We start from the raw sequence: 27443 nt of genomic DNA on the forward strand, positions 1-27443 counted from the left end.
ACATGGACACAAAACGATATAACAAGCCACCGAATGAACATTTACTCGCGTAACAGTTAGAATCTCTTTCGATAATCCTCCGATAGTTCTCAGTAATCGTTATTACGCTACACATCATGTAATTATCTGCTTGTTGAAATCTCTCATTTGCCTTAAATGTATTTTTATCATGTACGCGCGCATGTACGTGTAGAACTAGAGCTTTGTATTCACAATGAAGCACTGGACATTTGTCTCTTGTTTTTTTCCTTTTTTTATACAAATGTTATTTTCATTTTTGGATTATATTAGTAATTAGAATGTGATACGAATTCACAAATTTTGTTTAGCATGGAGAGAGGGAGAGAAAGAGAGAGGAGAGAGAGAAAGAAAAAGAAAGGAAATGGTTGCATTATTTACTTTTACCCAAATATTACGTTCGTGTGTTGCTGAATTTAACTTTTACGTTTTACACAGCATTTACAAGAAATGTATAGCTCTTCTTTATCAAATTAGTGAATCGTCGTCTCGTAAGTAATGTAGTAGCCTCGATTCTTTTTTGCTGGTTCGAATCTAGAATAGAGTACATAGAATCAGATTGAATGAGAAATATGTATAATTTTTGGAAATTATTAAATCGATTACAATCAATTTATTAGATTTGTTTACCCATGTAAACTTATAAATATAATAATTGGAATTATTTTATACAGAGAAGAATAAGCTGATTTCTTTTTTTTTTTTATTGAAGTAGTCACATAAATATGTGAATCATGAAGCAAAATTTAAATAATGGATCAGCTTCTCTTCTTATGTTTGAAGAGAATGAATAGTATGAGATATTGTTATATATATACATAAAGCATATATATATTATATAACATATTTTTATTCACGCAAGAAACGACCACGAAGTATCCCGACTAGGTTTTTAAGACCAAATATGCACAAAGTTATATCACCGTTAAGCATTTACTAAAACGCACAGCCTGTTTTGTCATCTCCAAAATTTGGACAAATCATGCTACAGTTTCTGCTTTAGTTCTTATAAAGAACTTGTACAACGTTTATTTTTGGATTCTCTCTCCAAAAATTGAAGTATCGTATTCAGGCTGCCTCATTAATTTAAATTTCAGTGATTAATTCTTCGATATATTTAGATTTTTTTCTTGAGTAAAAATATCGAGGAATGTCACAATTTACTGTCACCTTCTCTCTTATAATTATAAATTTTATAATTATAAATTTTTTCTCTTTTATAATTATAAATTTCGAACGACATATTTTAAGTATATATAAAAAACTTCTGCAGATTTGATCCAAAAACACTTAGGTTATTCTCAATTTTCTAATGTTTCATCCAGGTAATGTGGTCACACAGTAAATTTGAAGTGCCTTTCACATACTACATTTGTGCTGAAGCTCTTCATTTAAGTGGTATCTCTTCATCCTTTTTCATTGATGACATACGAAAAAGCAAATTATACAGTAGAAATAATCAGTGGATTTCAAATATATAATTACCACCAATATATTGCATAGATGTAGTATGTCTCTTTTATGTTCATTATAAATACTGCATCGCGCACGCGCGTTGTTCACTTCAAATTAACTAATTTATATTGCAATTGCACTCTTATATTCTATTTTTCATTGTAGTGTCAGTGTTATTCTACATTCTGCCTCTATTACATCCTCTTAACTGTAAGTATGCTGTGAAAAACTGCGTCGCATAAAAAATCGTTATATCCTAGGACGTCGTATTATCAAGGATATTCCATGTGGATAGTCTGGCTCATGTGGCTTCTCTCTCTCTTTCTTGCTTCTTTCCTTCCGTTATCGAAATTCGATAATAACACAACACACCATATGAAGAGGATTGCAATCGTTCAGTGTCCATAATGCACTAAGAAAATTAAGAAGAGGAAGTTCACTGTAGTTCCTTTTTTTCTTTTTTTCTTTTTCTTCTTTTTCTTTATGCACTGTCCACATATTTTAACGGTTATGCCAAACAGTCAGATCCAGTCCACGAGTCTGCTGTTCGAGCTGCAACCCGTTACATTCACAACAAACATCGATGGCGATTGATTCAATTTGCTAAAAAAATCAGCGTCGATTTGATTCAACGTGACTTTGGCATTTGCTTCAGGTTACGCAACGTAATTGTATTGGTTCGCATTGTCCTTATCTCGCTCCATGTAATCTCTATCAATGAGAGACTCAATTCGTTTCTTCAAATCTGCAGGCTGAGAAAAGAAGACATTCAAGTATTAGACTACCAATTTTTTTAAATTAAGAAAGAGACAATGAAATGACTACTTTTGTCTTGCACAAAAACCATACCTTAACTGGAAACTTTAATTGATTATACAGTTCACTAATGAGAAGATTGTGTGTCAGTGTTTTTCTCATTTTCATAATTCTGACAATAGCAGCGTCAATCTGATACTGTCTGTCCTGATATACTCTCTCTTCCGTTGCTTTTTGTTCTTCATTCTAAAAAAGAAAAATTTTAAACACCATACATTATACTACAATTAAGGGGGTATATAAGTTCTGATTCATTTTATATATTACATATATAAAAATCAGAACTCACTTTTTTTTTAGTTCATGTAAATAAGTTATCGCTTGAAATAAAAACATAAATGTAATTGTATTTTGTATCAAATACCGTTTCTTTCATTTGAATTTGATTGATCTTGATTCTGAACAGCTTATTTGTAAATTCCGCGTTGAATACGAATCTATCATTGTCAGCGACATCTCGTCCACGCGGATTTTTTTGCAGAACACGAGCTTTCCCGCATGCTAGAGACTGCAATGTTCTTCTTAGCTCGCCATCTTCGATATTTGTGGCAGCTTTGATATCCTCTAATGAGAGATTATCGCTGTCGTTGAACAGAATTAAGACCAGCGCTTGAAATAGCGACACCTGCAGTTCTTTATTACCCTATTTTTATATGGAGAAACACTCTCATGTGTTAATTAATAATTATATATTGATACGATCAACTATCGATAGCGTAACTTCTTTTTGAATACCTGGTTGAACCATGCTTTTAACACGCAATGTCCTAAAGTCGGCTGCCACTGCAATTTCCTACCGCTATGTTTTCCTAAGTAAAACTTATTAAACACATCTTGATACTGCACCATCTCCATTGGTAAGGTGACTTCCATTACAGGATATGTAGGCCAGTATCCCATGGTAAGTATAGACACAGTCAAATCTAAGTTACTTGCTATTAATTCGCTCTGCAAATTCCCTGCATACTGGAAACACATCAAACGTTCGAAATAATATATGAATTTCCTCATGTAAATTTCATGCAGTGAACGACGTAAGTGACAAGCGGCAGATTAAAGTTATTACATTTCTTTTTTATAATAGATTATTGTTTTTCTCACCTGTTTGAACGCAATATTAATATCTTTGCTAAGTTCCATATCTTTGAACATCCCTTCCAACTTACTAGTAAAACCACCACCGCATTCCTGCTTTAATTTAGATAGCATCGATTTTTCAGCATCTACAGAAGCAGATTTCCCTACCAACAGACGTTTGGCTAGGTCCTTTTTGTAGAAAGCTTCAAAAACATCCTTTCCGTGTATAAATCGGAAAAGTACCATAATTTTATCTAGCAATCTTTCCAGTTCCTCTTCTGTTGCTTCTTTATTACCCGCGCGTAACTTGCAGTCCACAAATTTAGCTGAAAACAAAAACGTTCTTTGAATTCTTTGAGTATGCATCAAAGTTGAAGAACAAACTTTTTTCGGCTAACGACTTAATCAAACAAATTATTTCTATTATATATCATATTATACATTATAATATTGCAAATAAATATAGATCATATAATACAGACGTATCACCTATTAATTCTGCTGGTTTGTTCGCTCTCTGATTAATAAAAGCCTCAAAAGCTTCTTTTAAGCTGTTTGCAAACTTTTCATTTTTATGAAAGCATGTATTGACTATGTTATCCATTTTATCTTTGAAATCTAACAGCTCCTGTACCATCGTTTTATCTTTTTCTGGATCTATAACTATTGTCTTGCCTTTTTTCTATATAGATATACAAATACATTATAGTCTTGTTAGCTGCGTGTGTGTATAAGATTCTCACACACACACACACACACACACACACACACACACACACACACATACACACACACATATATATATATATATATATAAAACATAGATATACCTTAATGTAACTGTTGAAGTTCAAACAAAGCTCCACAAGGCCATTCTTTATTCGACTGTATAGGTTGTAAAGTAATGACAAGTCACTAATCCTATTCTCATCTAACAAACCGCTTAAACCTTTTTGTAAAATGCTAGTAATATGTTCAGACAATAATTGTTTTTCTACCGTGTGTATGAGCGACCATCTGAAAAAAGTTAATAAATTTTTTAGACTAAATTATCGTTTTCAACATCTAATGAACGATTCTTATTCTTTCTTACAAGTTAATATAAATTTGATTTCATAAAGTTTTCTATATATGTAATGGTTATATACATATGTGGTGTGCAAATACTTTATATTTTATCCACGTTTTGTTAAAAATGCTAAGACTGATATTATATGATAAAAAAAGAAAAAATTACTTAGTTGATGTATCAAGATAATGTAACAGTCGTTCGTTTTCTTCCTGGAGACGTTTATCCACATGAGCCAAATACTCAGGAACATCATGCTCATTCATTAATCGCTGACCCTCAGCAGCATACAATCTTTCTGTAGCTACTAGGAACCTAAATCAGGAAAATATTATAAATATTATAGATAATAAATATTATAAAATTATACATTATATCTATAAATGATGCAGGATTCTAGTAAAATAAATTTAGATTTTCCATACTTGTAGAGGAAAAATTGGTTGACATAATAAAAAATTTGATATATATATCTACTATAGGGTAATAAATGTGTTAATAAAAGTATTTTTTGTTTATCGCATACTTTGTTTCAAAGGCCTCTTGGTAAATCTGTAGATCTGATAACATTCTTAACAGAGACTTGAGAAGTGTTCGATCCACAGTATCACCTTGTCGTTCCTTTTCAATAAGCATAAGAAGACCTTCCACCGTGCGTGTTTGTACTAAATTGTTCAGCACAATATGTAGTCGGAAGAGATGTAATCCCATATCCCTGAAAAGAGAAATTTCATAAAGTATATTGTTCAGATCGAAGATTTTATCAGGATATCAACAAGCCATATTAACCATATCGATGAAATGCTTGGATTTTGTAGAACATATGTTCTGTCAAGATACAGAAAAATACTCCTGATCATAATCATTTGTCTACAGTGTGATTGCCAACATTCATTCATCTTTTTCAAGAATATATGTCTGTCCATTGATTCTGCCAAAAACTGTTCAATATTGGCTTTCACATGAGATTCTGTCAGAATGGTTAAATTTGTATAAAGTGTTGATGCCATTTTGTGGTTACACATATTTTCAACTGCTTGGTAAAGTTCCTCTAAGGAATAGCGAATGCTTTTGCTGGTTTGTATGGCAACCACAGCCTCCTGTAATTTTTCCCATGTCTGTTCTTGATAGTTCTCTGGTAATTTTGGTTTATCTACGAGAAAATTGTTATTATATTAAGAAACACAAACAAAAATAAAATGTTCTCCAGCATATTTTCAAATATAAGATTCTCTTTTAAAACCAAATATTTACTTATTTTCTAATTTAAATTTGTTTCTAATTTAAAATAGTATGCATACCTCTTTTCTTTAATATTAATAAACTGATAAATCTTGGTTATGTCGATAAGTATATAACTTAATAAAAAAACAAAGTTAAACTTGTGTTGTAATCATAATATTATTGTACATACTATTGTACATACTAATAATTAATAATTGATATTATCAAATTTTAGAAGAAATTTTATTCGTTTTACTCAATTTCCTAAACTTTTTGAAGTTGCCTTTTCATGTTATTTGATTATGGAAGTATATTTTAATAAAGTGCAAACGATGTAAACATAAGAAAAGCAAAATGTCAAAATTAGTGTCTATTTATAGATTTTGCATTGTAATATTTTTGCAACAAAGTGTTCCGTGTATGTATATATATGTACACACATTGTATTGTAGTATATGTATATATATTCGTATATATACACACACATATGCTTATTACGCATCAATACGTTTTGCGTATAAAATGCGCACCGAATATCACGTATGATTACGAATACATGTTTGATAACATGAGCTACCGAGCGAAAAATACCAATTCCTCAAGTTACTGCGATTTAAATATTAGGTTATGTCGTTTTTCGTAAGTGCTATTATAAGACATCTCTGTCCCACAAATCTACAAAAAATCACGCTGAAAAGCCACAAGACGCAATCACAACGAATTACAAACGAAAAGACCGTCAACACAAAGCCGCAAAACCGCGGTATCTCCATGGCAAGTTCAGCGACCGATTTGGAGGTTAGATCAGGTGACGGGTACGGACGTGCGCTCGCTCGCTTACTTTTGAAGTTTTTAATGACGAGCTTTTTCGCGGAGCCGGGTTTCGCGTTCGCCAGGTTCGGCGAGATCTTGTTGACGCCGTTGGGGTTGCCAACGGCTAACGCGGAGAAATTCGCCCTCTTCTGCGTGTCGGTCGCGGCGGCAGCCGCCGTGTCCGTCATGATGACGATGTCGACCTTCCCGCCGGTGCCGTCTGCCTCGGTTTCGTCGGTAGTCAGTTGCGCGATGTCTGTGGTCGTGATCAGCTTGATACGCTTAGCAGAAGTAGAGTAATCCACCACCGCCGTGAGATCGGCGGCAGCAGCGGCGGTGGCGGCGGTGGCGGCGGTGGTAGCGGCGGCCGCCCTCTTCACCTGTGTTGTAGCCAGGATTTGGGTACTCGCGAGTCTAGACATATGCGAGCACCACCCGGCCGTTGGCCTTTCCCCGTTAGTGCACGCACGCGGCAGATAGTCTATTTTCTTTCGCACTGGCTACGCACACCAGATCCAGCACAATCCGTCACAACTCTGTCGCTTGTGCTCAGTCCTGCCTCGTCTCGCCTCCTCACGCTTCGTCTGGAGCGGTGCCACACGTGCACACCTATGTACACATGTATGCATGTATATTGATGTGTACATACACACACTGCACGACCGGAAAAAACTTATTTATCACGGTTACGATACACGGTTATTATTACCACCTACAACGGAACTCGCGACAATTGACGACCACAGCGCGGACGATCTCCTGTTATTGACTATGGATATTGAATATAGGGACATTGTGTGCATATCGGGGGGTAATATTCATTTGTCGTGCGCTCGCTTGGTTGGATTGCCGATTTTTTTTCCAGAAGGAAGTGCCGCCATCCTTTTGCTCGCAGCAGGATGTTATTATCAACGCAACGGTCGGTAATACAAATGCTTTCAATTACTTTGGAGTATCATCTCGCTCGAAGCGTCAGTCATAACGTGGCGGATGGTCTTAAATATTACTTGGTTTATGATCGAAAGCTTTTTCCTTGGTTTTCCTTGGTTTCTTTTCAACTGAGAAATTTTTATATTGCTATTTCTTTTTTACTGAATTGTTTAACATTGACAAAAGAACGTCTTCGTTTTCGATTACCTACAATATTCCTGATTATAATAACCTGATTTTACAGTCAAAATCGTCTTATGCTCATTTGAGACTCGGTGCGACCAATGAAACGGCTTCTCCGGTATCCACGTGTAAAGTGAACTTAAGGTAATCTTCGATGTAAAGCCAGCGGCACACGGTGCTTGTTTTCGTGCTGGATTGCTTGCTGGATGAAAATATTGCGTTGTGATTGGTGCATTTCCGAAGATGGATGAAAATGCACCAATCAGAACACAGTATTTTCATCCAGCACGAAAACAAGCACCGTGTGCCGCTGACTTTAAATTGGATTATGGATAGGAAGAATGGCGTATGGGTACACCTTTCTACCTAAAGCCATATACCGACCGAACGAACAAATGGATTATGGATTGAGGGTAACAAATCGGAAAAGTGTATACATATACGTTTCCTATCACCAGACAGCGCGCTAATCAAATTGAGCATTTCAACATGATTTAACCTCAAATATCGGGTATTGGCCTACAAAGTTCGTTAAAAATCGTCGTGACATGAGACGCGAATTTAGTTTGTAATTTTTTTTTATACGGATAGTGGGGGGACATCATGTGTATTAAGAGATCTTGTTAAAAGAAAGGATATGCAAGTAATTAATAACAAGCAATAATTTCAAGAGAGAAGGATACAGTAGGTAAGTTAATGGCTCAAAAATCATTGCACAGACTGAAAACACGTTAAATAAAAGAACGATTATGATCTTACAATCGAATATCTGTAGTATATAGCTTGACTCGATTAAATGTCATTTTTTAATGTTTTTTTTTCCTAAACTTTCTCTCTTAAAGCACGAATCAAACATTTTTATTTTTTGCAGATAAGCTAGAGAGATCTACACATATCACATATATTACATAGAGCGAAAGCACATGTAACAGGCTGATCGGATGCGTCGGATAATGAATATTTTGATAATTATGAATTATTGAATTGGGCATTTAAGAATTTATTTTTGGTGTAAAGTAGAACAAATGAAGCTAAATGATTGATTCATACCTTAAGTAATAGGAATTCGAACCTTACTGTTTCTTTTACATCATTGCGGCTAATTCAGGTTGGTTAACCTTCACGTTACATAAATTTTGTTAATTCATGTGCAGTTTTTGCATAAGTATATTGTGATTGAATGTATAAATTGAGACAATTTTTGAAAAAGAAACAACTGTTTTGCATTTATTTTTTTGTAATTCATTAAATTTATAAGATTTGTATAGATTTGTTTTACTATAGTTTTAGAGGTTATACCATGTTAAAAAGAAATTTTAAGTTTATTTCTAAAATATTACCATTTGTGTTAAATCTCTTATTATAATGTATATATAATGTGATAATTTGTATTTACGTTTTTTGTATTTGTTTTTCCATTAAGTTCATTGTTTTTTTAAAGTTATATAAGTATGATCATGTGATATGCTTTGAAACAGCTATTTTTACACGGTTAAAAATAAATTTGAAACAAACTTTGCTAAAACTAGTTAGTGATCAAAAGTAACAGAACATGTGATTTGTATGCCAAAATGTATGCTGTTTTTTTCTAAATTTTATGGTTTAACATTTTGTAACACAACTTGTATTACAAATATATACTCATATATAATTTCTAATAACATTTGCAATATATTCTTCTATTAGATGTATAATTTGATATTTCCTAACATTATCTTTTCTATTGTTATGTGATTTATATATTTTTATACTTTATTTTTTATTTTATTTATTAACATTTTTATATTTCTTGGTTCTGGTCTTTGCTTTTTTTAATTATTTCTAAATTTGTACGATGCATCATTAATTAAATGGCTCTATTGAAGTTGTGTTTTTAAATGTTTTTGTTTTAAATAAAAGTTTTCTTACAAAATGTAGTTTGAGGATATTTCTTCTAATATGTTATCAGCATTCAAATATTCTTTTAAGCTGTTGTGTATCCTAAGTTTTATGTCGTTAAATATCACTCTACTACTTTTGATTGAAATAAAATCTAATATAAAAATATTAACTGGATTTAAAATTAAGTATAGAGTATATTATCTATTTTATAATCAAATTTATATGTTTATTGGTGTATATTAATGATTCTGTAACAATTTATAAGTGAGTGAGTGAATTTTTTTTATAGAATTATAATTAAACATTAAATATCATAGGTAAGTGCATATATACTATATTGTTAAATTGAACATTAAAATTCACTAGTAAAATTAACAAAATTATTTTGTTTTTTATATACGCAAAAGAAAAAAGTGAGATAAAATTATATGATGAATCATATATTTGTGTATAAAATAAACTAAAGTAAATTATAAAGTAAACTATAAATAAATAAAGTGTATAGTAATTATACATTACACGCTATTATGCAAATAAATATACAATTAAATGATTCTTTTTGAATTTTTGTATTACAGAATGTCTTTCCTAAGTAAATCAGATCGTGAGAAATGTTGGAGTCGCAGGGACGACTACTGGAAATGCCTGGACGAAAATAAATCTTCAGAGGAATGTTTAGAATTTAGGAAACAATATGAAAAGTTTTGCCCCTCTCAATGGGTAAGTATTGCAAACGGTGTTTCTTTTCACATTATATCAGTAAAATACTCAGTATGTATGTATTTCGTGTTTAACATTGATAGTAAGATAGATGGTAGATAGAGCCATTTGATCGTCTAACAATTCTTCTATATGTCACTGTTATGCAGGTGAAACACTTTGATCGTAAGCGAGATTACTTGAAGTTCAAAGAGCAAATAGAGAAGGGGGGGTACGTTCCCGAAGAGTCCAAGGAAACCTAAAACACTAATCTAACGATTTCTACATTCATAGTAATTCTCTAAACTTAATTCTCAAACTATTAACTAAACTTCATACAACTCGCTCACGAATGTTCTCTATTATTACATCATTGTCTTCATTTGTTGTTGGTCTAAAATAAATGCTTTGAAATAACAAAAGACAATGGTTTTACTGTGACACGATGGTTTTATTATTTTATTCTTCTATTATCCCTAACCGGTACCTCTCTAAAGAGAGTTGCAGCAACACGTTTGCTTTCTCCAAGTTCCTTTGTGCGTGTTTCCAGGATATCTCGAATACGCGCTGAATCTGTCATGAAATTTGACGCTAAATTTGAGTTACTTCAATCACACGCTTATATACTATACTCGAAGCAAATAACTTTTTCCGATTTTGACGATTCTTAAAACTCGCCACAGCACAGCTTTGCGGATTTCATCACAATGTAAAATTACTTTTGTATTAGTTCTTTTTTCGCTCACCTTTCTTCCTTTACTAATTACCGCTCAACAAAAACGTATCGTTCTCCGTTCGTTGCAGGATACGTTGCCTTGACGGCAGGATTCAAAGTTCCGAGAAATCCGATCTGCCGCAGTTCGACAAGGAGAGCCAGGCGGTTCTCGGCTTGCGAGCTGCGGATAAAGACACGTGCAACTAGCGGCGTTATTTGCGAAGACACGCACTGTTCTTGGAGCGACTTGCGAAGTAGTAGAGAAGTCTCACGAAACAATCGAATTACAACCATCATCGTTATTTTCATACCTTGTACGAAATAATGAGCGTCCTTAACGAAAACATGAAACTGAGCGACGTGTTCGACGAATTGCTGAGCTGCCAGGACGACGTGCCGATTTTTCGGGTTGGTATTCCTCGGAGTTGTGCTCCGCGCCGTTTCAGCATCTCCGATCAGACAACATTCGCTACAGTTACTCGTTTTTTTCAGAGATTGATAAGCATTGCGCACTCGCGCTATTCTTTGCTGGCTAACGAGAACACGAGAGAATGGGAGCCGATTCTAAAGCACATTGTACAAATAATCAGCGGCACTTCCGAATCTGCAAACGAGCGCGTCCTGTTGGCGAGCCACGCGTTCCACTCCTTGCTCTCAGCGCGACCTGACTCGTCGTTCCTCCTAGACGTCGTAATACTGTTTCAGAGATTGGAGTCGCGCGATTTGTGTTTTCTCGAAGAGCGCTACGTCGTGTCTGACGTTGTGTTATTCAAGTTATTGAATGCCCATGGTTACCTGCAGGTGAATCGGAAAGACATGTATCACGATCACGTTCTTTCGACCATGTTTGATATTATACATAGAAATTGTACGAAATACACCAGATATTCTTACTTCGCGTACAAAGTGTTGCATGTTTGGTTGAAAAGGACAACGGACACGCGCTTTTGGCATCGAAGCGACATCGTCTTGGAGCAAAAGTTAGAGGCCGTTTTATTTTCCAATTGGTCCAACGCGTTCAACGACGTGCCCAAGCAGAACGCACAGCTGTTCAATGTGTATCTCCGGATCATGTCGGAGAAGTATAATGGATTTCTTAAACACATTTTCGACACGTGCGACAAGTACATATCCTGGCAGGACGAAACGAGGTTTACAATACTGGCGGAAGTTCTTCGACTGTGGGACAACGTTGAAACTATGATGGAGAACTTGACGCAGGATTTTTTGTATAATTTGTTCAATACTTTAACATACAAATCGTTACGTTGCGCTGTCACGAAAGTTTATATGGTAATCTTGAGGAAGCTGAGCGAGAGCGAATGGAGAGAAGTATTTGGGGAGACCGTGAAAACTATAATCGAGCACTGGGAGTCGGGAGATTAGTGAGTTTATATATTGATAATTTTATACTCAAGAGCTTTCAAAATGTAGAGAACGCCATAGATTCATTAATTTCTTGTTCACATTCTCGTTTCTTGGATACAAAATTATACTGAGAACGGATTTCTACAAAATTGTGCGTTTAGAACGCGTAAAGAACATGGTCTGTACATTTGGACATTTTATTTCCTTAGCAAATAATGTCTCCCGATATATGATTAATTATATAATTATATACATATATATACATATATATACATATATATATATGTAATACATAAGGTGTACCAGAAAAATGAGTACTCTGAATTAACTTGAAAGGATGATGATTTTGAAAAAAAAGAATGTTAAATACAAAATTGTTAAGGTTTAGAAATGGATATCTAGTAGTGAATTTGAACTTGACCTAAAGATAAAATTTAGAGGTCAAATTAAGATCAACTTTAAATGGAAATTTCCATTGATAAATTTGAAACTTCTAAAGATCAAGTTAAAAAAGTTAGGTTAACACTATTGTAACAGCATATATTTTTGAGATCAAATGAAGTAAAAAAGTTCAGTACCACTTTTTTTTCCGACAAATAGTTATCGAGATATTGTACATTATATATTGAAAAAGTTACCAAGATTTCCTTAATATTTCAAAAAATATTAGGCAAATAAAAAAATATTTTAGATAAAAATTGTCCGAATTAATTGCTAGAAAAAGATGATATAATAAACAATGGTGATTTCCATTTACAATTTTAAAGTTGACCTTGATTTGACTTCCAAATTTGATCCCTAAGTTGGGTTCAAGTTCACTACTAGATGCCCAAACCCTAAAACTTTTATTTTAACTATTTTTTTTTTAAATGTCATCCCTTCAAGTTAATCCGGAGTACCCATCTTTTTGGTACACCCTGTATATGTATTCACACATATACACACGCACGCACGCACTCGCACTCTCACACAGACACACTCACTCACACTCGCACTCACACACACACACACACTCATACACACACACACACACACATATATACAGGGTGATTCAAAACAACCTTTCATTATTAAAAGTATAAAATCCTGATAAAATTCTAAAACAACTTTTCCTCTTGCAAAATTTTGGCAAAGGCTTAGATTTTAAATTATTAACAAAAATAGTAGACCTATTGCGGGTCGGGTACAGGAGGTAGACAGGTGCGGCGCAACTCACCGTCAGACGTGGGTGCTAACGCAGAGTACCCGCAGCAATCAGCTGATCACACTACACATGTTATACACTAGCATGAAAATGCATTCTTTAATTTCACAGTTTCTTCAATATGGAGAGAACCGTAGGTTGATATTTACGACGCGGAGAATGCGTTTTACAATAGGAAAATCCCTCGGTGGTGGTAAGAGATGCATTATGTAATCGCAAATATATTTATTACAGCGAGGATTTCGACGCGCTTCATTCGTTACTGAAATATTGGCTCGATCCGACTATTGACACGCACAAGGACACTTTCACATTTTTATGGGAATTACGCACCGAATCGCAGGACTGTTACTTCCATTCGCATCTACTGATGACAGCCGCTAGATTGAATATACTGTTGCCGCAAATGTGCGATATCGATCGTTACATCAACGACAGACGAGAAATCACACGAATGAATGCTTTTGCTGCACTTTGCTATCGCGATCGTCCGGACAAGATCTTCGGCGACAACCAGACGAACCCGTTCATTCAGATTAAACGATTCCTGTGGTTTAACGCCAATGTCTCGAGCGTCCTTATGCGCGAACATATAGTTAAATATTTCAAAATATTGTATTCCAATATATTAAGGACGATTTATGCGAGGGCTAAATGCGCGAGATCCATTCGCGAGTTCACCAAGTGGCTGCACGAATTCTTCATGGATTGTTTCGAGATAGGTTCGTGTTATCAGCGCAAGATCCTCGCTCTGAAGCTGTACACGGCCTTGCTCAGTTTCACGAGAAGAGACTCGTACAAGAACTGCGATTATGGCGAATATCTTCGTAACATTGCAACGATTGATAAATATCTGATTGTCACCGACAACTGGAGATTCACGAATGAGGAGAGCCTGTCGGCACTATTGAGACTCGTGCTGGACAGCACACTCGATATCCGACAGTTAGCCACCGACCTTATCCTGAAATATTTCAAGAAGGATATTCTGCCAGATGCGGATAAGGTGAGCGTGAGAAAGTTCTCGCGATTGCGCTGTCTAAAATAATAATGATATAAAACTCTGTAGGTGATCTATGCCTGCGGGATGCAGCGTTGCAACTCTTGCAAGTTTTACGAAGTCGAGAGCGGAGCGGCTTTCATGAAGATACTGGCGCATTGGTCGTCCTCGGACAAGATTAACGGATTGGAAGACTCAACTGCAATATTCTCCGGTGACGAGTTTAACGACATTGTCAATTTGAAGCGCGCTTCCTTGAATTACTCGACGGTCCTGTTGTGCCTAGCCCGTCAGCAATTGACACTGATGAAAAGCGACATACTGAAAGCTGTAGCCGAGAATCGTCCTTTCTACGGAATGTTGACCGCTCTACTGGCGATCACTTTCCGCGCCGGCCCGGAAAGTCGAAGTTCGTCCACAGATCCGGAATTCACGGGAGAAGTGCTGAATCTTTCGAAGGACGCTGCTGACTTCTTCTTGTCCACGTTATTCATGAAACAATCGAACACAGGTGTATGTGAGTGAATGATTAACAAATACGTGCATATACAGGGTGTCCCATTTTTAAGTTTCCACTAAAATATCTCTTTAGAAAAGCATTTAAGAAAAAAATGTTTCAGACAAAAGTTGCTTGGCTTGAAGGGAGACATAAGACAACAATATCATTTTGTTTATAGATGGCGCTGCTTTTGAGATATTCACTGATCATTACTTTTCTTAAATGAAAACCTGAGTTTTTTATTATATCATCTTTTTCTATCAATTAATTTCTATCAATTAACAACTTTTGTCTGAAACTTTTTCTTTTTTTATTCGCCTGATATTTTTTGAAATACTTAAGGAAAATTTGATAACTTTTTGAATATTTAACTTACGATATCTCGCAAATTATTTTTCGGAAAAAAAAGAATACTAAACTTTTTTATTCTATTTGGTCTCAAGAATATATTGTTACAATAGTGCTTTGACTTTTGTTAATTTGATAATTTTGAAATTTCCAAAGGTCGATGAGTTAACAAAAGTTAGGGCACTATTATAGCAATATATTGTTGAGACTAAATAAAGTAAAAAAATTTAGTATTATTTTTTCTTTCGATATAAATAGTTAGTGAGATGTCGTAAGTTAAATGTTGAAAAAGTTACAAAGTTTTCCTTAAATATCTCAAAGAATATTAGGCAAATAAAAAAATGTTTCAAACAAAAGTTGTTCAAATTGATTGGTAGAAAAAGATGATATAATAAAAAATTGGGATTTCCATTTAAGAAAATTGATAATCAGTGAATATCTCGAAAGTGGTGCTATCTGTAAACAAAATGATATCGTTGTCTTATGTCCCCCTTCAAACCAAACAACTTTTGTCTGAAACATTTTTTCTTCAATGCTTTCCTAAAGAGATGTTTTAGTGGAAACTTTAAAATGGAACATCCTGTATATACACAATATACTCAATATTTTTAACTATAAACACGATCGTACAATAATTGTCACTTATTAAGAATTAACAATGATTCATTGGAACTGTTTATAATAAATTAAACAATTGATAAATTTCTCTGTTCAGTGCATTAAGATTAATTCTAGAGAACTTCATAATTACTGAGGAAGATCATTGCGTTGATGATATAAAAATCATTGCTCGTAAGAACGATTAATTTTATAATTTACGTACTTCAGTTTTGTCTTTCAGTTTATTCGTCGTCATTCGCGGAGATGGGATTGGCTATCGATGAGCATATTAGGATCAGCGAAATAGACGATTGTAATTATGGTAAATTGCAGTTATCACCAGCACATCAGGTCCTTATCTCGTGCATCTGGATGTCCCTGAAGGTATGTTTCCTTTGAGTTTAAACTCTAAATTTAATGTCGCACCAAAATAAATTAAATATTACATACTTTACCATCGCTAGAATCTGCAGGATGTTTAAAAAAAGGGTTCAGAATTTTAAGGGCAGATAGTATTCACAAGATGGAAGAAAAAAGTCTTGATAAACATGGGTTGAAAAATTAATATTGTCGGAGTTATGAACAATTACTTATTTTAATTAAAGCAAGTGACTTATTCGCTTCTGGTGCACGACCGTACATGAAATGCATCTTTGCCATTTCTTGATCGGAATAATATCGGATGTCGTTCTTATCGTAGTGTGAAAATTTTGTGACATTTTGTTCTCTGCAACCGTTCATTGTTGTTCACGAGGGTGTGACTAACAATTGCTTGGTAAAAGGTGTCTATAAATGAGAAGAAAATAGCTGTTTACATTCCGAGCGAGAGCGAAGAGACTTTTTTAGGAATTCCTTTAAAGCATATGATACTCTCTTCATCGATAAATGACATAGACAAATTACATCAAAGAATACAAAAATACCAAAAGTGAATAAGTCGCTTGTTTCAATTAAAATAAATAATTATTCATAACTCCGATAATATTGATTTTTCGATCTTTGTTAGGACTCTTTTCCTCCATGTTGTGAGTACCATCTGCCCCCAAAGTCCTGAACTCTTTTTTTAAAACACCCTGTATACTACGATATAATAAATAGAACATGCATAATATACGCGCCAATTTCGCATAGGTGTTGTGCGAGATTGCTAGCGAAATCGGGATGCTGATGCAGTCGGAAGAGATGGTGAAGAGCTCCATGGATATTATCGTCATGGTATTGCTGAAGTGTCGGCATAAAGGTGTAGTGGAATCCGCTGGAGTGGCGATCGCGAATTTATCCAGGTGACTGTTCGACACGAAATGAAAATATTTCGTCGATGTGACTGTCGTGCAAATCAGCGATTGTCGGGACGACGAACGATCGCTTAATTGTTTCAGACGTCTATACGATAGGAAGGAGTACTGCGAGCTACCGCAAACGTATCTAACGAGTTTGTTGGGGGAGGCTATGGAGGGAGAAGAACTGTTGCACCTGACACGTCGAGGCGCAGGATTGTCTATTATGTTCCACAAATTGGTCGTCAGCGACAACCGAAGGGACCGACCTATGGTGCATTTTATGGTGCAGAAGTTGTTACGCTCTCTGGAGAACTTCTCGCTGGTGGAAATTAGAGAAGTTCAGTCCGACTCTTCAGGACTACTTCAGGACTCACCGTGGGCGAGACGTTTGTACTTTCTTTGTACATTGGTAGCCGATAAGGAGATACACGCCAGCTTGATCCCGTACATCGAAGAGATCTGTTTGAGGTGTTTCGATTGCATCGAGTCCGACGTTTGGACCGTAAGGTATCGCTACAATGCTAATTACATCTCTTGTCGATTATATATTGGGAGTGTGATTTAACCTTCGAAGGTTCTTTTTTCTCAAAAACTGATTTACTTAAATAAGATAACGAACGAATAACTTAATCAAAATATTTTCTTTCGTTTTCTACAACTTCTTCCCATTTTGCTGGCAAGAGGTAGATTCCGCGACGATAAAAAGATTCTTCTTGGAGTTGATCCAATTTTCAACAAATTTTCGCACTTCTTAGAAATTATGAAAGTGCGTATCCTCTAGAACATGTTGCATCGGCCGGAACAAGTGATAGTCGGATGAAATAATGTCTTGAGAATATGCGGGATGCGGTAAGACTTTCCATTCTAGCTCTAACAGCGTTTACTTCACTGATAATGCAATATGAGGTCGAACATTGTCGTGAAGAGGAATCACTTTGCGTCACTTGTCGTTTACCCGCAATTGGTTTTTGATCCAATGTTCGCTTCAATTTGTATAACTGTTGTCGATAACAATCAGCGGTGTTTCATTAGTTTCATTAGAATTTAACAGTTTATAATATACAACTTGAACCTTCTTGATCCCACCAAATGTACAGCAATACCTTTGAACCGTGAATGTTGCACCTCAAAGTGGATGTTGCCGGTTGGTCTGGATCAACCCATGATTTTTTTCGTTTATAGAAATTTTCGGATTATCGAAATAGATGCATTTTCATTCTCAGTAACAATTCGATACAGAAAATTCTTCATTTTTTGTCTGGCGATCAACGAAATGCAATTATTCAACCGGTTCGCAATGGCATTTTTCGATAATTCATATGGAACCCATTTTCCTTCTTTGAATCTTTTCCATATCATATAAACATTTAGCAACTGTTGTACGATTAACATTTAATGCTCCGGCAAGTTCTGAAGTGGATTGTGCTGGATTTTCGTCCAATAATGCTTGCAAATTTGCATCTTCAAGCCTTTTGCTTATCCTGAGCGATTTTTGTCGTTAACATGGAAATCATCATTTTTGAATCGTCTAAACCAATATTCACGCGTCTTAATTAATGGACCAACATCACCATAAGTTTCCATCAGAATTCTATGATCTTCAGCTGCCGTTTTCTTTTGATTGAAAAACAAAGTAACGCATATCGAAGATGCTCTTTCATTTTTAAGATGGTATTAACACGATTTTTACTGCGCCTATTGCTAATAAATGAACTAAATATCATGGATTAATATTAAAGAAACAATAGCCGTGTGACTGGAATGTTTCGACAAAACGGACATTAGTGTCATTTCTTGCAAAATCCTCAAAACTAAATCACGCTCCTAATATTTGCGACATTACAGATATTTGTTGCGACGTTATTCATTTATTATTTACATTTATATTTATTACTTATCTATTTATTATTTTACATTTATTATTTATTCGTTTAGTACATATTTATTTATATTTATTACTTATCCATTTATTATTTTATATTTATCATTTATTCGTTTAGTATTTATTTATTTATATCTCTATTATTTATCCATTTATTATTTACATTTATTACTTATTCATCTATAATATTTATCTATATTTATTTCTTACCTTTACATTAAAATCAACTCACCGGACTGTGTTCTTCAAAGCCGGTTTATTTTCTGGGCATGGTTCGCTTAACCCTTTGAGCCACGAATTTTTCCTTTTAACCGATTTCTATAAAACTTCGTATCAAAGGGTTTTCTGGGTCGCTGATTACGAATCCGTTGTCAGATTTTCAAAATTCAAAATGGCGAATCCAATAGCGGACGTAAAGTTCAAAATCAACCAATTTCCGTGAAACTAGGTATCTAGGGGTTTTTAACACGTTCATTGCCGTTCACGCGATATCGCGTGATCGTCGCTAATGAGTTTCTATGCGGGATAGAATAGCGGCCACAGCGAAACGGCATGTGATGTTTACATAGGCCACTGGAGAAAGGATCGAACTCTCGTGGAGGAGGAAGGCCAGTGGCCTCCAGCCATCGTCTGTTGTTTTTGCTAGCCAGTGCGCACAGTGGCGGCGTTCGAACTAGGCGATGACTCGACGATTTTGTTTAGGTTACTCGTTGATTTAACGCACTTGAAGTTTGGTTTTTATTTATTTTGAATATTATTTATTGTTTTTTATTATGAGTGACAAACCAGGACCCTCGAAAAGACTCAGTTCAATGCCAGATCGTGCAAAAAAACGACTAAAAAGTACGGATGTGGAAGAGTTATTATTGGACTCGGACGACGACATTTATGCAGGGAGTGATGTCGATGATATAGACTACGATTTTGGTGATAGCGAAATTAACTCGGAATCTGAAGAAGACGAAACTTCGCAGTTGCAGGTAGAACGAAATAATGAGGTTGTAAGTGAACAACAAATTTTCGTTCCCTTCAGTCAACTGTCAGTTCGTCCCGTTTCCCCTTCTGGTTCTGCGGCGCCATCTGCAACAACTGTGTCACTACCACAATGTCCGTCTGACCAGCCATCGCGCGCAGCTTCAACGACACGTTGGAGTACCGACTTCAGTTCGATGAGGGAAATTCCCTTTACTCGGACAAATGAACTACTAGTGTCAGCGGCGAATAATCCGAGGGATTATTTAGATTTATTTCTCAATGAAGATTACTTACAAAAAATCGTCGATTGCTCAAACAGATACGCAGAAAACTTGAAAAATTCATCTCATCAGGTTCAGTCTCGAATTTCCCAATGGAAGCCACTCACTGTAGAAGAACTGAAAATCTTTATTGGGTTACTATTACACACTGGTACAGCAAAAATGAATCGCCTTGTTGATTACTGGAAAATTCACCGTTTATATAAATCAGTTTTCCCTCAATATATGTCGACAAATAGGTTTCAACTTATTCTAAGATGCCTTCATTTTGTTGATGAACAAAATAATGCCGATCGCATGAATAAATGCAAATTAATAATAGACAACTTCAACAATATTATGGAGTCTATTTATTATCCGGGTAAAAATTTGTCTTTAGACGAATCCATGATTTTATGGCGTGGTCGACTTATTTTCCGCCAGTATATCAAGGGAAAAAGACACAAATATGGAATCAAGTTGTATGTACTTGCGGAACCAAATGGTACCATCTTAAAAGTTCATGTTTTTGCCAGTACGTTAGATGAAACTGCTGGGAAAGGCCACGCAGAAAAAATCGTGGAAAAGTTATTAGAGGGAAAATTGTATGCTGGCCATGCAATATTCATGGACAATTTTTATAATAGCTACAGTTTAGCTGTCAAATTATTGGAGCAAAATACATATTGCACCGGCACATTGAACAAGAAACGAAAAGAAAATCCACCTAGCATAATTACAGAAAAACTAAAAAAAGGCGAGAATATATCACAGTGTCGTAACGGTGTCCATGTAGGGAAATGGAAGGACAAAAGGGAGATAAATTACATCACTACTGAATTTCCTGACGAAATGCAAGAAGTGACCACCAGACGCGGCAATGTTGCTATGAAACCCGCAGCTATCATAAATTATAATAGAAACATGTCCAGCGTTGATCTACAGGATCAAATGCTTAGTTATTATCCATGTGAAAGAAAGACTTTGCGTTGGTATGTGAAAATTTTTATACATACTTTGATGATGAGTTTGATAAATGCCCGGGTACTTTATAATAAATATTCTAATAAAAGGAGCATGACTCTTTATGATTTTAGAGAGAAAATAATTGAATCGTATTTGCCAGAAATAACATCTGACCCACAAATCACGCAGAAGAGACGTGGAGACCGAGACCAACACAAGTTGACTAAAATTGAAAAAGCCAAACCGCGATGTCTAAGCACTGGCAAAACAGTAAACGCAACGTCCAGAAAGGATTGTAGAAACTGTTATAAAAATAAAAAAAGGGTAAACACCACCACTGAGTGTAAAAACTGTCCAGGTTCTCCCCCGTTGTGTATTGACTGTTTTTTTGACTTGCATGATTGCACTGCTAAATAAATTTATATTTTGTATCCCTTTTTGTGTTTTTTGTATTTTTGTTTTTTGAATATGTAAGTGATTTACAATTTAGAGTAAGTTTATTCGTTGTATAAGTTTTTTAGTTAATATTATAATATGTGCAATTACGAAACCAATTAGTTCAACGAAACCAAAATTAGTAAGTTCCTGTAAATGTTGATTTTTGCTAATATAAATGTCTATTTGTGCGTTATTTTTAATACTTATAAGTGATTATATAGAAAGATTGATAATTAAAGTTATAATTATTATATTTAAATGTTTTTTATTGGTAAATATTTAGAGTACATTAAATCCTACTTACATAATAATAAAAGTATATAGATAATATACTAACTTATTTTGAACACAATAAAAACTAAATAAAAGAAAAAATAACTTTGGCCACCACACGAAATTTAAATTTTCAGTTTGGCAATGAACGTGTTAATGTCGTTTTAATTACAAATCCGTTGTCAGATTTCCGAAATTCAAAATGGTGTAGAATTTGGGTTTTTTAAAATTCTCACTTTACTGTATTGAATCAGCTATTGTGAATTTTGAAAATCTGATGATAGATTCATAACTAACGACTTAAAAACCCTTCAATACCAATTTTTCTAGAAATTGTAATTTTTTTAAGTTTTCCGTCCGACATATTGGATTGGTCATCTTGAATTTTGACAATCTGATGATGGATTCGTAATCAGCAACCCAAGAAAATCTTAGATACCTAGTTTCACGGAAATAAGTTAAATTTTTAATTTTATGTTCGTCATATTGGATCCGCCATTTTGAATTTTTTAAATCTAACAACGGATTCGTAATGAGCGCCCCACAAAAATCCCTGCGTATCAATTCCCAGATAAAAATAGTTAATTCTTCGCCTTACCATACATTTATTCTTATAAACATTTTATTGTGTTTACTTATTTACTATTAGCAATAATAAATTTAAAGGATTTATAAATAATCACAATTATTTTACACTAGTTAGGGTCTTAAGAAGCTAGAAAATATAATTGCTAAGAAAATCGATCATTAAAACTGCTTATAAAATATAAAAAACTGACGGAATATAGGTGGATCTTTGGGTATCCACCTGCGCCACAAAGGGTTAAATTCCACGGCGTCGTTTCTCTTCTATCCCCTTATACCTAATATACGACATCCTTCCTTGTATACGTTATATCTGTTATATGTAAGCAAGGAACATGAAATGAATGTTTAGAAATGTTGATTTTACGTGAATTTTTGAACGTTTCTTGAATAATATTATATATACATTTAAAAACTATTATTTTGCAATATGATTTTTCTATATGTTGTTAAAACATTTTATAAAACATTATAGCAAATATTTTTTAAATATTATTTTAACATTTATTTGATGTTAATGCAACAATTAAAAAATGTTTATAATTTGATATTAGATTTGCAACATTATAACATTCTCATTCATTTAAACATTACTGAAACTTCGAAATTATACCCAGAATAAATACGTTTATATGAAGCGAAGAATTGGTGTAGTGTTAAAATGATAGACTTGTAATCCAAAACCCTTTCGGATGTCGGAGTTCAGTCCCACCAGTACCAAGTGTGAATTTTTCAAATGTGATGTGACATGGTATCAATAAAGTAAACTAAGTTTCAAGTAAAACCAGCATAACAACTTTAAGAATCGTTTCTACTGGAAAAAGAGCAATAATTAGTTTTTAATTTTTGTACTGAGAAATTACCAAAATGTTAACAAAATTATTAGCACAACATTATTTATAACAACTTTACATTTGTGAATTCAACAGTACCGAAACCTCCAAATCGGGGTCAAAGTTTGTTCATTATGATATTGCATACAACGTTAGATACGATATATTTGAAAACGTTACATGTTACTGAATATCGTCATAATAACGTTGTAATAATGACTTTTTGCTTACTGCAATTCCTTAGGAACGCGAGTTTGCAGTTGTACGGCGCGGTGGTGCCGAGACTGGTGGGCCAGTGCTCGGGGAACAAGAAGGACGGTTCGTTGGACTTCGCGGACGGTTACTCTCTCAACCATTTCATCACGCATTACCCGAAGCTGGCGGGTCGTATGCTGATGCAATTGCAATCCGCCTCGAAGATAACAGGAACCTCGGACGCGGCGTTGCGCTCGTACGCGAAGGTCGCGCACACGCTCGCGCTGCTGTCCAGGATGTGGACGGGTGGTTGCGACCTCGTCGATTATCCGTCGTCCGCACTCATACAGCACTTCCGGAAACCGTTGTACGAGCTCTGCGAGAAACCGATGATACACATCAGACAACTGGCTGCTAAAGCGTACGTGGCGCTGACACCTTCGACGTGTCTCGGCTCGACCTTGGATACGATTCAGCGGATCATTCGTGAAAGCGACAACGACAATCGGTCATACGGACTGTTCCTGATCGTTGGACATCTGGTGGACAGGTTGATACGCGACACTCTTGCTTCAAGTCGCCCACATGTACCCAAAGAGACACGTACCTCCGATTTATACGCACATTTTTGTCAGCGGTACAGGAACGTATTGACAGCTTGGCGAGATATGTGCAAGGACGAGGGGTATTATAAGCAGCCATGCTACATGTTGGAAACGTTGTTCTTCGAGATGATGCAAGCCGACGGTGACATGAACTTCTTGCCGGACGAGCACGACGATATTTGGGCGACAATCGGACGCATAACGCCGTCGCAAAAGATCCAGCCGGGGTTCTTCCAGTTTCTCTCCCTCCGGGCGCGACACTGCGCGTTGCATATGAAGAACAGCATTCCGGAAATCGCGCGTAGTGTCTTAGATGCGAATTGCACCGAGCAAAGTATCGGATTCCTCAACGGTACGTCTCATTCAGTTTCTTTACTTGAATTCATCCTGACGTACGTGACCTCAATGAGAGACGATCACGATCCGTTACTTCTCGCTCACATGGCAAGATTGGTGCGAGGAATAATGAAGAATGATGATTTGTTCGACGATGAAGAGCCAAAGCTCGACAGCTTGGCAAGAAAGTTCCGCAGAATTGCTGCGGACACCGTTGCGACGAATCCGAATGTGGTCTACATGAAGAACGCGCTGATCCTGGCGTTCTCCGACCAGGAGATGCTGATCAATGAAACGTTATCGCATGTTCTCAGCTTGAGCACGGATGACGAACAATCGGTGAGGCTGGCGGCGACGGATTACCTTGAATTCGCGTTTCGTCGTTTCGCGCAGCTGACGGATGACAGCAGGTTGACATTAATGAAATGCTGCTTGATCCTGCTGAAGGACGAGGTCACCGAGATACGCGACGTCGTGTCGACGTTACTGCAGAAATATGCGATTCATCAGCGCATCAGGTCCGAGCCACCGCGACAGCTACAGCACGCTGAGATCGTCTACCAGCGGTTTTTAGAGGATGTCGTCTGCCAACTGTTAACTGATCAATCGCTGACTGTTGATGATGCACTCAATAACAAGGTTGCGAACATTGTACTGTACTTCACACGCGGGATCAAGAACTCGACCGATTCTAACGTGACTATCGAGAACCCGTTTTATCACGACGATGCTACTTTTTATAAGGAGGAATCCAAATTCTTAAATTTGTGCTATTTGTATGGAAAACTCAGGATTATCGATGAATCTCCGTGCGCTAACAAAAACAATTGCTGCGACGTTGCACGCGCGGTAGAAGTAAGTCGCGAGTTTCGGAAGAAAATTACTTGTAATTATGATTTGAAAACGTTTTTGTGCATCAAAGAGATGGATTACTTGATACGCAAACGAGATTTTCTACTACAATGTCTATTAGTAAGCCCAATTGTTCACCTATCTTTGAGTTGAAATTGTGACACTAAATTATATCAGTATGACCCTTACGGAAAAAACACTCAAATATTGAGTATCTATACTCAATTATTCGAATTTATTCTTAAATGTGAGTGTATACATTCAAATGTGAATATATACACTCAAATTTAAGAGTAAATTCGAATAATTGAGTTAGATACTCAATATTTGAGTGTTTTTTCCGTAAGGGGATGTCTGAAGTTTTGAGACAATCATAAATTTCTTCTTTTTTTGTCTAAATAATCTAAACAAATCTGTCCGAATAAGTCTGTTAAATAATTCATTCATCATCAGCGCAGTCAATTTTTCAAATAAATAAAATAATTTATGAGATCTGCTAATAAAACAAAATTAGCTTTCTACCTTAGTTTATAAGCTAGTTCTACATTAGTTTATAAGATGATTTTTCATATTATAAATATAAATTTTTGAAATGAATATAGTTGGCATTATGTATGTATGTTGAAATAACTTTTTGTTTTAATTAGTTCATGTATCTAGTTTTGTTTGCTTTCCTTTCAATTCATTGTTATCAAAATCATTGACTTTTGTTAACTTACTGATTTTTTGGAAATTTCAAAATCATCAAATTAACAAAAATCAGGGCGCTATTGTAACAATATATTCTTGAGACTAAATAAAGCAAGAAAGTTTAGTATCACTTTTTTCCGACAAATAATTAGCGAGATATCGTAAATTAAATATTGAAAAAGTTTTCCTCAAATATCTCAAAAAATATTAGACAAATAAAAAAATATTTTAGATAAAAGTTGTTCAAATTAACAAGTAGAAAAAAACAGTGTAAAATAATAAGGGTTCCCATTAAAAAAACGCAAGTTGACCTTCAAATGACCTTGAAAATAGAGGTCAAGGTCAAAGTCAAAGTCATAAGATAGCTCACTTAAATCCCTACAACTTTTATTCAGATCATTTTCCTTGAAACTTCAATACTGAAGAGTTATTTGTGGTGGGACATTAAAATGAGACACCCTGTATATGTGTGTGTGTGTATACAGGGTGTCTCAGAACTTTGGCACACCGGCTCCGTAGAGATATAGAGCTAAGTGAGAGGAACGAGAAAGTCCTCTGCCATAATGTGAAAATTGTAATAGTTTTTTAATCATAACAGCGTAAAGTTTGGCGTTTTCCACGCCCAGCGCGGCCTATCGACGCTTCGCGGCAAGTTGTGTGCGTAGGGGCTGAGCGATAACGCGGCTCGCGCTGACCGTCGCGCGACGTCAAAGCGCCAAGACGCCATCGCGACAATCAGTGCTGACAATCAGACGAGGCGTTATCGCTCATCCCCTACGCACACAGCTTACCGCGGAGCGTCTATAGGTCTATAGGAAAACGCCAAACTTTATGCGGTTATTACTAAAAAACTATTATGATTTTCACATTATAGTAGAGGACTTTTTTGTCCTTCTCACTTAGCTCTATGTCCCTACGGAGTCCGTGTCCCAAAGTTCTGAGACACCCTGTATAAAAAATACTAGGACGGCGAAATATCTCGAAAACTAAGCATTTTAGAAAAAAATGTTTCAGACAAAAGTTAAAATTAATTGATGGAAAAAAATGATATAATAAAAAATTGGGATTACCATTTAACAAAAGTAATGATCAGTGAATATCTCGAAAGTGATTTGTAAAAATGATATAATTGTTTGATGTCCTCTCTGAGACCATCCAACTTTTGTCTAAAACATTTCTTAGTATCTTTCATATTTTTCGAGATTTTTGCCTAACTCACTTAAAATGGGACATCTTGTATATATATCAGATTTGTACCATAATTTTGCATCTCGTAATTTCTATTATCTTAATCACTATTTTAATTATCGATTGATTAATTAGTCGATCAATAAACAATAACATATAATTTTGTTAAGATGTTAAAATGAAAGA

General features: G+C 35.4%; 3 protein-coding genes and 1 long non-coding RNA gene across 7 annotated transcripts; 2 read left to right on the plus strand and 2 right to left on the minus strand.

Annotated features, from left to right (window-relative positions):
- Window positions 1–381: 381 nt before the first annotated feature.
- Window positions 382–7338, minus strand: Cul4 (cullin 4). 2 transcript variants are annotated; one of them, XR_850096.3, is made up of 12 exons: window positions 6501–7338; window positions 5225–5588; window positions 4962–5150; window positions 4604–4750; window positions 4197–4383; window positions 3856–4048; window positions 3391–3692; window positions 3025–3255; window positions 2654–2932; window positions 2323–2475; window positions 1504–2225; window positions 382–552 (listed from the first exon to the last, which is right to left on the minus strand). XR_850096.3 is itself a non-coding variant. In XM_011147945.3 (11 exons), exons 1-11 carry the CDS (start codon window positions 6892–6894, stop codon window positions 2130–2132), a joined length of 2535 nt encoding a protein of 844 aa, XP_011146247.1. In that variant the 5' UTR covers window positions 6895–7338; the 3' UTR covers window positions 382–2129. The 2 variants fall into 2 exon arrangements, 1 of the variants encoding a protein (XP_011146247.1); XM_011147945.3 differs by having other exon boundaries at window positions 382–2225.
- Window positions 7339–7918: 580 nt separating this feature from the next.
- LOC105187247 (uncharacterized) lies at window positions 7919–25831 on the plus strand. 2 transcript variants are annotated; one of them, XM_025304572.1, is made up of 10 exons: window positions 7919–8273; window positions 8457–8693; window positions 10970–11288; window positions 11373–12265; window positions 13687–14458; window positions 14522–14969; window positions 16141–16283; window positions 17031–17182; window positions 17279–17686; window positions 23636–25831. In XM_025304572.1, the coding sequence occupies exons 3-10, from the start codon at window positions 11205–11207 to the stop codon at window positions 25530–25532; spliced, it is 4797 nt and encodes a 1598-aa protein (XP_025160357.1). In that variant the 5' UTR covers window positions 7919–8273; window positions 8457–8693; window positions 10970–11204; the 3' UTR covers window positions 25533–25831. The 2 variants fall into 2 exon arrangements, with proteins under 2 accessions (XP_025160357.1, XP_011146245.2); XM_011147943.3 differs by lacking the exons at window positions 7919–8273; window positions 8457–8693 and adding an exon at window positions 10043–10186.
- Window positions 14786–19459, minus strand: LOC112589835 (uncharacterized). The gene is made up of 3 exons (XR_003113818.1): window positions 19294–19459; window positions 16123–16277; window positions 14786–14925 (listed from the first exon to the last, which is right to left on the minus strand). It is a non-coding gene; the product is annotated as an uncharacterized LOC112589835 (long non-coding RNA).
- On the plus strand, window positions 19327–21696 carry LOC105187246 (piggyBac transposable element-derived protein 4-like). Of its 2 annotated transcripts, none has more exons than XM_025304573.1 (2): window positions 19327–21288; window positions 21423–21696. In XM_025304573.1, coding segments are annotated over exons 1-2 (1455 nt in total). In that variant the 5' UTR covers window positions 19327–19834; the 3' UTR covers window positions 21424–21696. The 2 variants fall into 2 exon arrangements, with proteins under 2 accessions (XP_025160358.1, XP_011146244.2); XM_011147942.3 differs by having other exon boundaries at window positions 19557–21288; window positions 21394–21696.
- Window positions 25832–27443: the final 1612 nt, after the last annotated feature.

This window comes from Harpegnathos saltator, unplaced genomic scaffold (genome assembly GCF_003227715.2).
Source record: "Harpegnathos saltator strain DR-91 unplaced genomic scaffold, Hsal_v8.6 scaffold627, whole genome shotgun sequence".
Taxonomy (NCBI): Eukaryota; Metazoa; Arthropoda; class Insecta; order Hymenoptera; family Formicidae; genus Harpegnathos; species Harpegnathos saltator.